This window comes from Sinocyclocheilus anshuiensis, unplaced genomic scaffold, assembly GCF_001515605.1.
Source record: "Sinocyclocheilus anshuiensis isolate Anshui unplaced genomic scaffold, SAMN03320099.WGS_v1.1 scaffold848, whole genome shotgun sequence".
NCBI classification, from domain to species: domain Eukaryota; kingdom Metazoa; phylum Chordata; class Actinopteri; order Cypriniformes; family Cyprinidae; genus Sinocyclocheilus; species Sinocyclocheilus anshuiensis.
Genome location: NW_015549628.1, coordinates 442,238 through 454,829, shown reverse-complemented (window position 1 = coordinate 454,829; position 12,592 = coordinate 442,238). Strand labels below are relative to the sequence as shown.

Below are 12,592 nucleotides of genomic sequence, written 5' to 3'. Positions count from 1 at the left end.
TATCATATAGAAATTTGATATATATATATATATATATATATAATTATAAAAGCTATTCAAATATTAACTATATAGTTAATGTTTATATCTTTTAAAAATATATTATTTTTGTATATTAATATTGTTGTTGTTTTCAATACATTAATGCTTTTTATATATTTAAAATTGATATATATATATATTGTTGTTGTATATGAAATAATATATTAATATTAAATAATATTCTAATTCACATTTTTAGTGGTTTGCATTGTAGAAGTGATTGAAATATTTCACAATCTGTTATCGCTATCAGCAAAGCTTTGTTTATTTTTGATAGCAATGACAATGGACAAAACCTGCGTTGTTAACTGATTCTATGCTCACATGCCGTTATCTGCTTTATTGCATATATTATTTAAAAAAACTTCATTAAGTGTAATTTTAACAAATCAGTCAATTTTAACCTTCAATATTATAGCAATATAGTACCAACTGACTCTCATGTATATTTTACAGCATTAGTTTTTTTCTTGAGAAAATTTGACATGTACTGTACCTGGTATATATCCAAAATAATCAATATTGAATCAAATCAAATTGGTAATCGAATCGAATCGCAAGCTTGTGAATGAGAATCGAATTGTGAAATTTGTGTCAAAACCCAGCCCTAATATATAATATAAATTATATTATAGATTTGAACTAATCAATATATTGATCATAAATACAGATATTTATAGTGTTATGTATTTATTTTGAAGAATTTAAAATACTTAATGAAATTCTGCTGTCTCTGAAGTACGTCCGTCCTGGAAATGGCTTCGAGCCAAAATTCCAACTTCTGGAGAAGCTGGAAGTGAACGGTGAGAACGCCCATCCTCTGTTTGTGTTCCTCAAGGAGAAGCTGCCTCAGCCCAGTGACGACTCTGTGTCCTTGATGGGTGATCCCAAATTCATCATCTGGAGTCCGGTGAACAGGAATGACGTCTCCTGGAACTTTGAGAAGTTCCTCATCGGCCTGGACGGGAAACCGTTCAAGAGATACAGCAGAAGGTTCCTCACCATCGACATTGAAGCAGATATCAAAGAGCTTCTGAAGAGGACGAAATAAACCTGGCAACCTCCTGGTGTTGTGGCCATGTGAGATAGACCGTCCATTCCATATCACTTGGAGATTGTTGTTTGATATAGGCCGACTGTGCAGACATGATTAAAGTGCGGCTGATTTTTAGACTGTTTACTTAATGAAGATGCTTCCTAAAACCTTTCTGAGGGAAGCTTCTGATGTAACTGTAAATGTTTATTATAGTAGTTGTAATTTATCCATGAACTGCACAGCTCAGGTTTTATCTTTCAACTGTTGACCAAACTAAAAAAAATAAAAAATAAAACTTTCTGTTCCTTATTTCTGTTCACAACACTGAACAAAAAAACAGAAGCAGTTCATATGACAAACCTCTGCATTGCACTTTCATTTCCAAAGTCATTTTCATTTTTTTTTTATTATTATTAATTTTAAGTTACATACTAGATATTTCCCCTTGGCACAAGTTAGTACTGTGGGTGTTATAATGCACAGTTAAAATTAATTATTCTCTAACTAAATAAACTTAAGTTTTAATGATCAGCATAATATTGAATCCAGTTTAGATTATGCTTTGTCATGCTGACACTGCACAAACGCTGAAAATAACTATCCACACAGTGCAAGTGAAGTTTTGTCATATAATTATGTGTCATATGCTTATCTAGTCATTTACCTAATCAGAATGATAGACTTATTTTGAATTTATATTCAAATTAAGCAGCAGTTTTGTATATAGATACAACAAAAAATTAAAACCATATAGATCCACAGTAATATTTCTACCATTTCTAAATAAAAGCATATTTACCACCAGTGTCCATGACCTGTAAATATTTTATTCAGTTATAAGTATATAGATATTAGAACAAATTAAAAAATTTAAAAGTGTTTAGATTAATAGTAATGTTTTTACTATTATAAACAAAAATATTTTTTTTACCACCAATGCTCGTGACCCATAAATATTTTACCACCAGCACGTGTGAAGTGGAGAAGTCAGAAAGTGGAACGGAAAAGAATAACACTGTTTATTTTGTCATAAACTGATATTATAACAAGCAAATATAAAATATTTGTAAATTTAAATAAAATTAAAAACGGTAGAGAAAGACCAATAGTAATATTTATACTATTTTATTCAGTCTAATAAATATATAGATATAAAAAACAAAATAAAAATTGAAATGAAAACTTAATCAATAGCAATATTTCTTAACAAATATAATATTTTACCACCAGTGCTGACGAACCATGTGTATTTTATTCAGTGTGAGTCAGACAATGTAGTTTTTTTCCTTGTAATTTAAACAGATCAATGTTAAAAAATGGATAATTTGTCCTTTAGAATGGAGTGATTATTAATCTGTTTTATTGATATTGATTCCTAGAGCAGAAATAAATTAATTTACACAAGTACTAATTAAGAATGACATGTATATACTGTATTGCTATAAACTCTGCTATACAAACATACATCTATACAACTTTGCAAGTAGCCCCAATTTTTTAGTAGCTTATATTTTCTTTTGGAAATGACCCCATTTCCTTCAAACTGAAAAGAAGTATAACATATAAATCGTTGAGGGCACCAAAACTATGGTGATAACTGTAAGTCCCGCTCCAAAGCACTGACATCACAGTCAGCAGTGAAGTCATTGTCCCGCTCAATCTCAAGAATCATGTCTAGCAAGAAGGAATATTCCTCCTTACTATCGTGAACCCAGTAGCCTGTACTTCCCTCTTCCACCTCGCTATTAACACTTTCTGTGTTCTTTCCATGGTCTTGGTTTTTACTTTGCAGGAATCTACTGTAGACGCGGTTCAGCTCATTTTCAAACTCCAGCTTTGCCACAAGATCCTCCAAGGTCTGCGCATCTGAAAATAGAGAAGGGAATTAGTTCAAAACTGGCAAGTCTCATGCCTGAAATGATTTTGATGATGATAAAACTGACCGAGGAGCCCATGAGGATCTTGCAGTTTTGCAGACCATGTGCGGCACTGAAAGTCTTCATTCCTATTTATAGAAAACGCCCTCGTTATTGGTGACAGGCATGATAATTAGGCCAACTGCAGCACATTTATCACTGATAAAACAGTATACGCACAAAAAAACACATGCAATCTGGCCTCTCTGTGCAGTGGTCAAATACATACGTGTCCTCCTGTGATGTTCTAATCAGGCTGCAGTTGTTTGGAGACAATGATGATAAATCAGGAACCTCTTCTGCTGCCTGATCCAAAGCGGCAGCAAGGCTTCGCCTACAGTTTCTAAACTTGCTTGACATCACTCTATTGATTTAAAACAATTAAGCACGATATGTTAAACAACAAAAAAAGTTCACACTACTATATTGTCAAACAATATACAATATAGTGCTTATTACAGTTATTAGTGACCTCTGTACAATACAGGTCAAAATACTTTAATATGATAAAACAGTAGTACCATAATATTACTGTTTTTGGACATGGTAATAGGCTATCCACCTTATTTTACAACACGCAAGTAAGCTATTTTCTGTGAATGTGTGAGACTTCCAATTCAGCTGCTATAAATATCTAGAAGAATAAAGTGCAATAAACGGTAAAACTGTGTGTTTATAATTACGACAATACAATATGATAAGAAATAACAGTTTGCAATATGAAGCCACACAATGTTTAGTTTTGTACCGTTAAAATTGGGTGACACCGGAAGTCTCGCACATTGAAGTTTTGTGGCCGCTTACGTTAAAAAATGTGGATATGAAAGTAAGCCAGAACGGATAATAATAATGATTTAAATGCCAAGAACGGTCACACATCAGTACACAGTTAGAAATGAACAATAGTCGAAAATGTTAATATAGATAGAGGCATATATATCATTATACTTTGATTGAAGGCTGATCCGTTATGAATCTCCAGATATGTTATGGTCGGAGTTTAATGTCTGTTAATAACGTGCATCCGAATGTTATTATTTTTCTGTTTGTGTATTTTTTCCGTTTATTACGTTCGTACGCGCTGGCAGCATTCTAAAGAGTTAAGAATATCAAACAATACAAAATGCAAGCGATAACGTTAGAAAATTAAATATTTTACAGTGAGATTTCAGTCAAGTCGAAAAACAACGTTTATATAATGTAATTTTGTTTTCAATTTCTATAATGTATTTACTCACCTTTTACTTTTACAAATCGCCTATTTGTGTTTATTTTCAAATCCCTCCATTCCCCGTAGTATCCACAATGAACGGTGTGTTTGTCCATCAGGGGGCGCTGCTCCTTCCTCTCAGTCAGCGGCTAATGCTATTGCTAACTAGCTCACTAGCTCACGATGGCCGGACAGGAGGATCCCGTGCAAAGGGAAATTCATCAAGACTGGGCGAACCGTGAATATATCGAAGTGATCACCAGCAGCATTAAGAAAATAGCAGATTTCCTCAATTCCTTCGGTAAGATGGAGTCTCTGCGGCTTGTCTTTTATTTTTTCATGATTTATTACGCCATTTCTTCACGCTAGCATGCTAATCGAGAGAAGTGGGTCATTCGACTGCGTAACGTGGAAAATATGTGGGTTACATCAGTTGTTTTGTTTTTAAATGTCGTTTAGAACCAAGTAATAACATAATAAGTAAGTATATATGTTGAAGAAGCAGTTTATTAGGCATACAGGCAATGCAGTGACCAGGGAAAACATGCAGGGCGTTGGGTTGGTCTTGTTCATGTTTCAGATTTGCACTTTGAGGATTAATATACTAGTGTTTAATTATATGATTGTTTAATTTGCAAGTATCCCGAAATGTACATATTTATTTTAATAGCTATATACACATCTTTGCTTCTGGTCAAACAGGGTGCACTAATGTAAAGACTAATGTAATTTGATAAACCAGCCCCAATTTCAGTGCTAGTACAGTATATGTGTAATATCAATTGTTTTTTACGAAAAGGTCATTTATTTATAACAATTCTGGTGTATATTTTATAAATATTTGATTTATATAATTATTAATATTTATAATTATGATCATTATTATTAAATTGATATTTATTATTAGATAGTGTATATAATATTATTTATATTATTCTTATTCGTAGTTATATTAATAACGTTTTTTGCATATTATTATTATTTAGCTTGTTCTTTTTCAAAATATTTTTAAGGTTATTGCATGATATTTTTGTCAGAGGAAATTATGACTTTTCTTGTATGTGTTTGCAGGTCCCGTTTAGCCACTTTGAATGAGAAGCTTACTGCTTTGGAGAGGAGGATTGAGTACATTGAAGCCAGAGTATGTTTTAAGTCAATAGCAAGACTTTACAGGACCTTCTTGTTTTAATTTGCTTGAAATAAAGCCGATTTGTTTTCTGTTTTGTCTCTTAAGGTCACAAAAGGGGAAACCTTGACTTAGACGTTGCCCTGGGTCGACGCCAAAGTCAAGATGATGGCTACGAACACTCACCTCCTGTCTTTTTCATTTACTTTAATTATTCAAACAAAATTTCTATTGGTTGGCTGTGGTAGATCAGTTCATTTCTGTATGGGACCATTGTGATGAAGTCTTTGCTATAAGCAGATATGTGTTTGCCTCATTTCATGCCTGATAATGGCTGAGGTTATACTGTATCTGGTCCTTTATTTTTTTTGATCTGTCAGGCAATCTGTTACTGTCTCTGTGGTGCTTGCTCATGCAAACAGGCCAGTGTCGTATATCATTTGGTTCTGATCTGCTATTAAACAACTGTTGAACTCTCCATGCAATATATTAACGGTCATGCAAATATAGACTGAAAATACCATGGATAAACAGACCATATGCCTTGTTTCTTTTAATTAATAGCTAATAATTGTTTGATTTGTGATTTGCCCTCCTGTGTTTTACAAGTCTGTCCTTTTGTTAAATTACAAAAATTTGTGTTTGAAATACATTGCTGCCTGCTGTACATTTATCATGCAACAAACATCTGTGCATCTGCATAGAAAAATGCCAGTCAGAGGTGGATGGAAAGCACTAAAGTGCCAATCAGACTGTTTTTAAAGTGTTTAGTGCTTTTCTGTATTTACACAATTTTATGTCTTAGTGTCTGTTATTAAGATGTTTTTGTGGTTAAACATTAAATAAAAAACTAAACCATTGAAACAGTCATGTTTGTGATTAAATTAGTGCCTTTGCTATCAATATTTTTTACAAAATATGTTCGTTAAAAGTTTTTTTTTTTAAAGTTGCAATTTGTGTGTATACATAGAGAGAGAGACAATCAGAAAATACTGACTAATGGACAGATGTTATGCTTTTTTTCAGCCTGTTTTTAATCGGTATTGATGCATTGATTTGAAAGACTTCACAAAACTGAAACTCTTGTTTTCATAGATAACTCAATCAGGATTTTGTTACAAGAAGTCTCATGTCATTTTGTGAACGTTTCTATAACCTATAGTAAATAACAAATATTAAACTAAAATCGGTATGTTTTAATCCTACACATGCCAACAGTTGCTGAAAGCAGAATAAACCTTTTTAAAGTATGGGTTACAACTACACTCTAGCATCTTTTTCATTTTTTTTTTCCAATTCAAAGATTCCAAAGATTTATATAACAAATAGAATCCTAAGAACGTCTTTATGTAACAAGAATTCTACAGTCTCTAGTCTAAAGGGTGAAAAGAATGCGTGACTGGACTTTTATTTTGCATCGACTTCGAGCGTTGTAGCATTTCCGCTTCCGTTCGTATTTCTTAAATGAATACAACGATATTCATAACAAACCCCAAGTTAATAATGTCCTCTTTCACATCGGAATCAGACAGAAACGTACAAAAAAGACATGATGCGATCATACAGCCGAGATCTGAGTGGCGGACTCGAGAATGTGCCTGTTTTGATTGAGAACAGCGTTCCCAAAGAGGCTTTTTCCAACTCTCAGGTAATAACATTTCACCCGCCTTTATAGATATATTGGCATTTTCATCATTTTGCAGGTTAACAGTGTTTTCAAACATCACTTAAGTTTATTTTAATGACGATAAATAGATTTACATAGCATGAATACCCACAGCACCACTAGATAGCAGCACTTTCATATACAGTCAAACCAAAACTTAATCAGACACCTTCAACATTTCTCACATTATCAGTTTATTCGCTATAGTTTAGAATATGGTAGTAAACTATGACAAGAACTCAATGTCGAACTGTGTCAGAACAAATTCATCTTGATAATGTCAAATAACTTTGATAGAAAGGTATGTAAGGAATTAGGGTTGAATAGCTGTCAGCTGTTAAATATAAGTATACATAATTAGATAATACCAATTTAGGTCAACCAATTACGAAGCAATGCTTAATTCTGTTCAGTCTGTGGTGTAAAAAGGTAGCATTAGGTCAGGTCAATGTGCCTGAATAATTTTGGTCCCAAATTGTTAGTCATTTTTAGTTTTTATCGGTTTTAGTGGTAGTCCACTGTATGAAGAATTTTTGGGGTTTAACATGTGACCCTGGACCACAAAACCCGTCATAAGTAACACGGGTATATTTGTAGCAATAGTCAACAATTAATTGTATGGGTCAAAATGATAATTTTTTCTTTTATGCCTAAAATCATTAGGATATCAAGTAAAGATCATGTTCCATGAAGATATTTTGTAAATGACCTACCGTTGATATCGTAATATATGAAAACGTAATTTTTGATAAGTAGCTAATATGCATTGCTAAGAACTTCATTTGGACAACTTAAAGGCGACTGATTTTTTTTTGCACCCTCAAACCGTGTCTACACTGTACTACACAAAGCGACTGTTGAAAATTAACGCGGCAGCAGTTTTCTGTCGGGGATTTGTCGTGTCGTGTCGCGCCGCGCCGCATCCAGTTTAGACCGCATCACTGATTATAATGAGTTCTAGTATTTTGTCGCGCCGCTCGTATCTGGTGTAGACACGGTGTCAGATTGCAGATTTTTGGATAGTTGTATCTCGGCCAAATATTGTCCTAACAAACCATACATCAATGGAAAACTTATTTATTCAGCTTTCAGATGATGTACAGTATAAATCTCAATAAAAAAAAAAAGGACCCTTATGACTGGTTTTGTGGTCCAGGGTCACATATGTCACAGTTCACTTTATTTTGCTATCCTCACTTGCATAAATGAACTATAGTAGTGTCCTGCACCCATTAGTAAAAATATATAAAAAATTATATCTGGTTTCTGAATAATTTTTGGTTTGTCTGTACTTTCAGACTGTTTTTTTGTTGTTGTTTTTTTTTTACAATTTACAGTAAGTCTTAATTAGAATCAATCCTTTAGTGTGTGCCAGATAATGTACAAGGACCAGGCTGTGACCTTGATCCTAGTGCGGTCACCCTCCCGGGCTGCTCGTGTCGTGTCCGGTCCTGCCTGCTCAACAGCTGCCCCTGCCTGAAGTTCGGCCAGATGTTTGACAGCGTGGGACGTCTGAACCAACATCGAGAGGACGGCGGCTACAGTAGGCCTGTATTCGAGTGCAATGCCTTATGCGCCTGCAGCGAGTCCTGCCAGAACCGTGTGGTTCAAAAGGGGGTGGAGGTTCGTCTGGGTGTTTTCAGCACCAAGGACAGGGGTTTGGGGGTGGAGGCTCTGGAGCGCCTCCCTTGTGGCCGATTCGTATGCGAGTACGCCGGGGAAGTAATCGGCTCTCACGAGGCCCGTTGCCGCCAGCTCTCCCAGACACCCCTAGATATGAACTACATCATTGCTGTGCAGGAGCACAGCGGAGGGGATAGGGTCACTCAGACGTTTGTGGACCCCGTGACCGTAGGCAATGTGGGGAGGTTCATCAACCACTCCTGCCAGCCCAACCTGCTCATGGTGCCCGTCCGAGCGCACTCACTGCTGCCCAGACTCGCTCTGTTCACAAATCGGGATATAGAAAGGTACGAAGAAATGACTTTTGACTATGCAGGTGGACAAAACGGGAACACAAATGCACTGAAATGGGATAAAGCACCGACCGGGACACACACAGGGCCTTATACTGATAAAATACCACTGAGAAAAGTCTGTCACTGTGGGGCTTCAAACTGCACAGGATTTTTACCATTAGATATGTCAGTTCTACATTGAATAAAGTATTTAATGTGTCCTAATGAGTTGGGATTAGAAATGTTTTGGATTAATTTAATGTTCAAAAGTTGAATTTATATTCAAATATCATGACTGATTTAACATATTTTAAAGTCTGACTCTCCAGCAGAAATACTTGTTTATTATTATTTATTTTTTTTAAATGTTTTTTTATTTTTGGGGCAACAGTTTTCACACACACATAAATTACAATATATATATATATATATATATATATGTATGTGTGTGTGTGTGTGTGTTTTTATTACAACATGTTTGGGTGTACATTTAGTTATAAACCTTTATGACAAATTCTTTGACAATTTTTAATAAGGTTTAATTTGTTTACATTAGTTCAAAGCACAATGTATAAATGGAAAAAAATAAAAATAATTTTTATAGAATTTATGAAGCTAGGTTCATGGTAAATATATATTTTAACATTTCAGGTATAAATGAACATTTATTTTAGTTAATGTATTATGAAGAAACATGAGTATGTTATGAACATTAACCTCGATTCATAAATGCTGTAAAAAATAGCTGTTCATTGTAAGTGTTTTTAATGTTATCTAAAAATAAAACTACTGAAAAAACACAAATTGAAATAAAGCTGAATTTTAATAAAATACAAATATTAGATGAAAAAAAATTAAACATAAATTTTAAATGAAACAGTGGCAACTTACCGAAATACATGAAATTAAGTTCTAAAATGACTAAAACTGAAATAAAAAAATAAATTGAAGCTAGATAGATGTATTTAAAAACAAACAAAAACGAATAGCAATCAAAACAAAACTAAATAAAAAAAGAAACTAAAAAACTAATAAACCTAATTATATAAAATATTAATAAATAATAGTTTAATACTAAAATAACAGTGTTCATGATAATGCATTGACTATACATGTGTTTTCCTTCATGTGAAGGTATTTTTACTGTTTCTCAGGTTTATCTTGTCGTTTGATTGATTGATTTATTGATTGATTGATTGATTTTAATGAAGAAAGAAAGCAAAACCATAGATATGCATCTATGTAAACTGTACGATGTTTCTTGATATCTGTATACTTATTTTTCCAAATGTTCAAACATGGTTCACATAGTAATATTTGAGAATCCAGTGTAGGGTTGATAATAAGTTGATAAACCTTATTTATTATCAGACTGAATTCTGTGCTTAGCACCTCAAAACTAGAGTCAAACTGCTGCAATGTTAACAAATTGCAGGGTATTATAAAGTGTTAAACAAACTTTAGCGGTTCTTCCAAAACGTGCAACAGCAGCAGCATCTTGTCGTTTGAGTGTAAATGTCTCCTTTAAGAGCAGTCTGGGTTTCTCACCATATCCTAGTGGGTAATGAGCAATTAAAAAGGGCCCATGGGAGTTTTAATATAGTAACGGCTTTTAGTCTCCTGTCACACACGGGTGGGAGTGACCCATTTCACTCTGACGCCACCATGAAATCTGCCCCCTCTCCTCACCATCTGCCCCATTTCCACTCCAGCCCCACTTTCATCTCCACCGCAATATTAATATCCGCATCTGGGTTAATTAGCACCGAGACCAGAAACCAGAGCAAAGCACAAGGCATGCTGTGTAGGAGCAGATAGATTCTTCCTTTATCAGTGACATTTTACACATCAAGTTTGGTTACAACTTTCTGTTGGAAATCTCAGTCAATAGACATTTTTGAGTACATTTTTTCATGAATATGTTGTTATTTATCATACTGAATAATTGTGTTGATATTATTAATTAATATATTAAGAAATAGTATTTTAGAGGCAGGGACCTTAATATATGTATTAATAAAAAAATAAAAAAATATGGTATTATTAATAATAATTCAAATTTTTATATAAATATAAAAAAATATTATATTATAGTATTAAATAATATTTTATCTATCTATATATCATCTAAAATATATAATTCATAATAAAAAAAAAATTAATATTTAAAAACAAAAGTAAATTATTCTTTTAAAAATATAATGAATGAATCTGTTTTCAAAAATATAATAATTTATTATACCACGTTTAGGATGTTATACTCTGGGACATAGTATATATAAAATACAAATTTGGCAAAAAAAAATAATATATATAGAACTTTTTTTTGCCAATTTTTATAGTATTTAAGTCCCTGATTCTGATGTATGATGACCTAAATGTGCAAATTGTTTTCTCAAGGATGTAAGCCATTGTTCAAGATTGTGGGGACTGAAATATTAAGCTCATATTGCTCAGCTACTTTTCTGAAAATGTTGAAGTGGACATGCCCTCTTCAGTGTGTCTGGTGCTTCTGCTCGTTGTGTAGTGATCGTTTTTCCTTGCACTTGGATGGGCTGATAATGTGAGGATTGTGGCAAACTCTCCGAATCCTGTTTTTGTCTCATGAGTCACTGGGTTTGGTGAGTGAGCACATTCCCGGGTCTCTATGGTAACAGGATGTGTGATATCGGCTGGACGGCGCGTGTAGGCTGGAGTGTTTAGCTACGATTGTTGAAGAGTGAAATCAGTAATTCTCTACTCAGTTAGCAAGTGTCAGCTCTGCCTCTTGAGGTGTAAACTTAGGGTTTGACTAACAAAGGAGGGCATGTCAAGGTCTCATTGGTGTCTTTTCATGGTGATGTCACATTTTCTCCTCAGATAGAGAGAAATTGAGCGGCACTGATGGCAACCTCTGCACCGTTGAGAGGGACACTTCCCGACTCCTCTGACTTTGTGTCCTGTGCTTGTCTCTTCTGTTTGTCAGATGAAAGTTGAGTTATTAATGTTTAAATAAAGAATTTGGTTGGGATAATTGGACCAAAAAAAATTATTATTTATTTTAAATGTATTATTTGTTTATTAATATTTTGTTTTATGTTTACATTTTTATTATTTTAATAATTTCAAAATTATTATTATTATATTACATAACATTTTAACGTATACAGATTTATCATTTATAAGTAAAGATTCAGATTTGAAATCATTTAATAACATTAATAATCATTAGTTGTCATTTGATTATTAATCCATTACCTTGAAGCCGTACTCCTAATGTTTGAAAATACAATAATTAATTTTGATACAAAATATTTATCAGTATTAAAGTTTAGATATTAATATATTTAAATAAGGAATGTACTGAGAAAATCACAAAAAAAATCAAATAAAAGTTTTTTATTATTGTCATTATTATTTGCTTAATATTATCTTGTATTATATACATTTGTTATTATTATTATTTCATATATTTAATTATTATATTATTATTATTATATTAAAATAAAGTGATAATTTTAAAAAGTTGATGATTTTAAATAATTTAATAACCTCAACAACAATCATTATTTGTCAATTGATTTATATTAATCAATGAGCAATACTGATAATGTTTAAAATACAATAATTATTTTGTATATTAAAAATATATAAAATGT

General features: G+C 32.9%; 1 protein-coding gene, 2 long non-coding RNA genes and 1 pseudogene across 3 annotated transcripts; 3 read left to right on the top strand and 1 right to left on the bottom strand.

Annotated features, from left to right (window-relative positions):
* Positions 1 to 1,344, top strand: part of LOC107659539 (glutathione peroxidase 1-like) — a 2,629-nt pseudogene extending 1,285 nt beyond the window's left edge.
* A 969-nt stretch (positions 1,345 to 2,313) lies between these two features.
* Positions 2,314 to 4,504, bottom strand: LOC107659537 (uncharacterized). Its single transcript, XR_001630922.1, has 3 exons — positions 4,233 to 4,504; positions 3,022 to 3,358; positions 2,314 to 2,944 (listed from the first exon to the last, which is right to left on the bottom strand). It is a non-coding gene; the product is annotated as an uncharacterized LOC107659537 (long non-coding RNA).
* A 768-nt stretch (positions 4,505 to 5,272) lies between these two features.
* Positions 5,273 to 6,021, top strand: LOC107659536 (uncharacterized). Its single transcript, XR_001630921.1, has 2 exons — positions 5,273 to 5,345; positions 5,439 to 6,021. It is a non-coding gene; the product is annotated as an uncharacterized LOC107659536 (long non-coding RNA).
* Positions 6,022 to 6,754: 733 nt separating this feature from the next.
* Positions 6,755 to 9,194, top strand: LOC107659535 (histone-lysine N-methyltransferase SETMAR-like). The gene is made up of 2 exons (XM_016448518.1): positions 6,755 to 6,978; positions 8,362 to 9,194. The coding sequence occupies exons 1-2, from the start codon at positions 6,880 to 6,882 to the stop codon at positions 9,154 to 9,156; spliced, it is 894 nt and encodes a 297-aa protein (XP_016304004.1). The 5' UTR covers positions 6,755 to 6,879; the 3' UTR covers positions 9,157 to 9,194.
* The last annotated feature ends 3,398 nt before the right edge of the window (positions 9,195 to 12,592 follow it).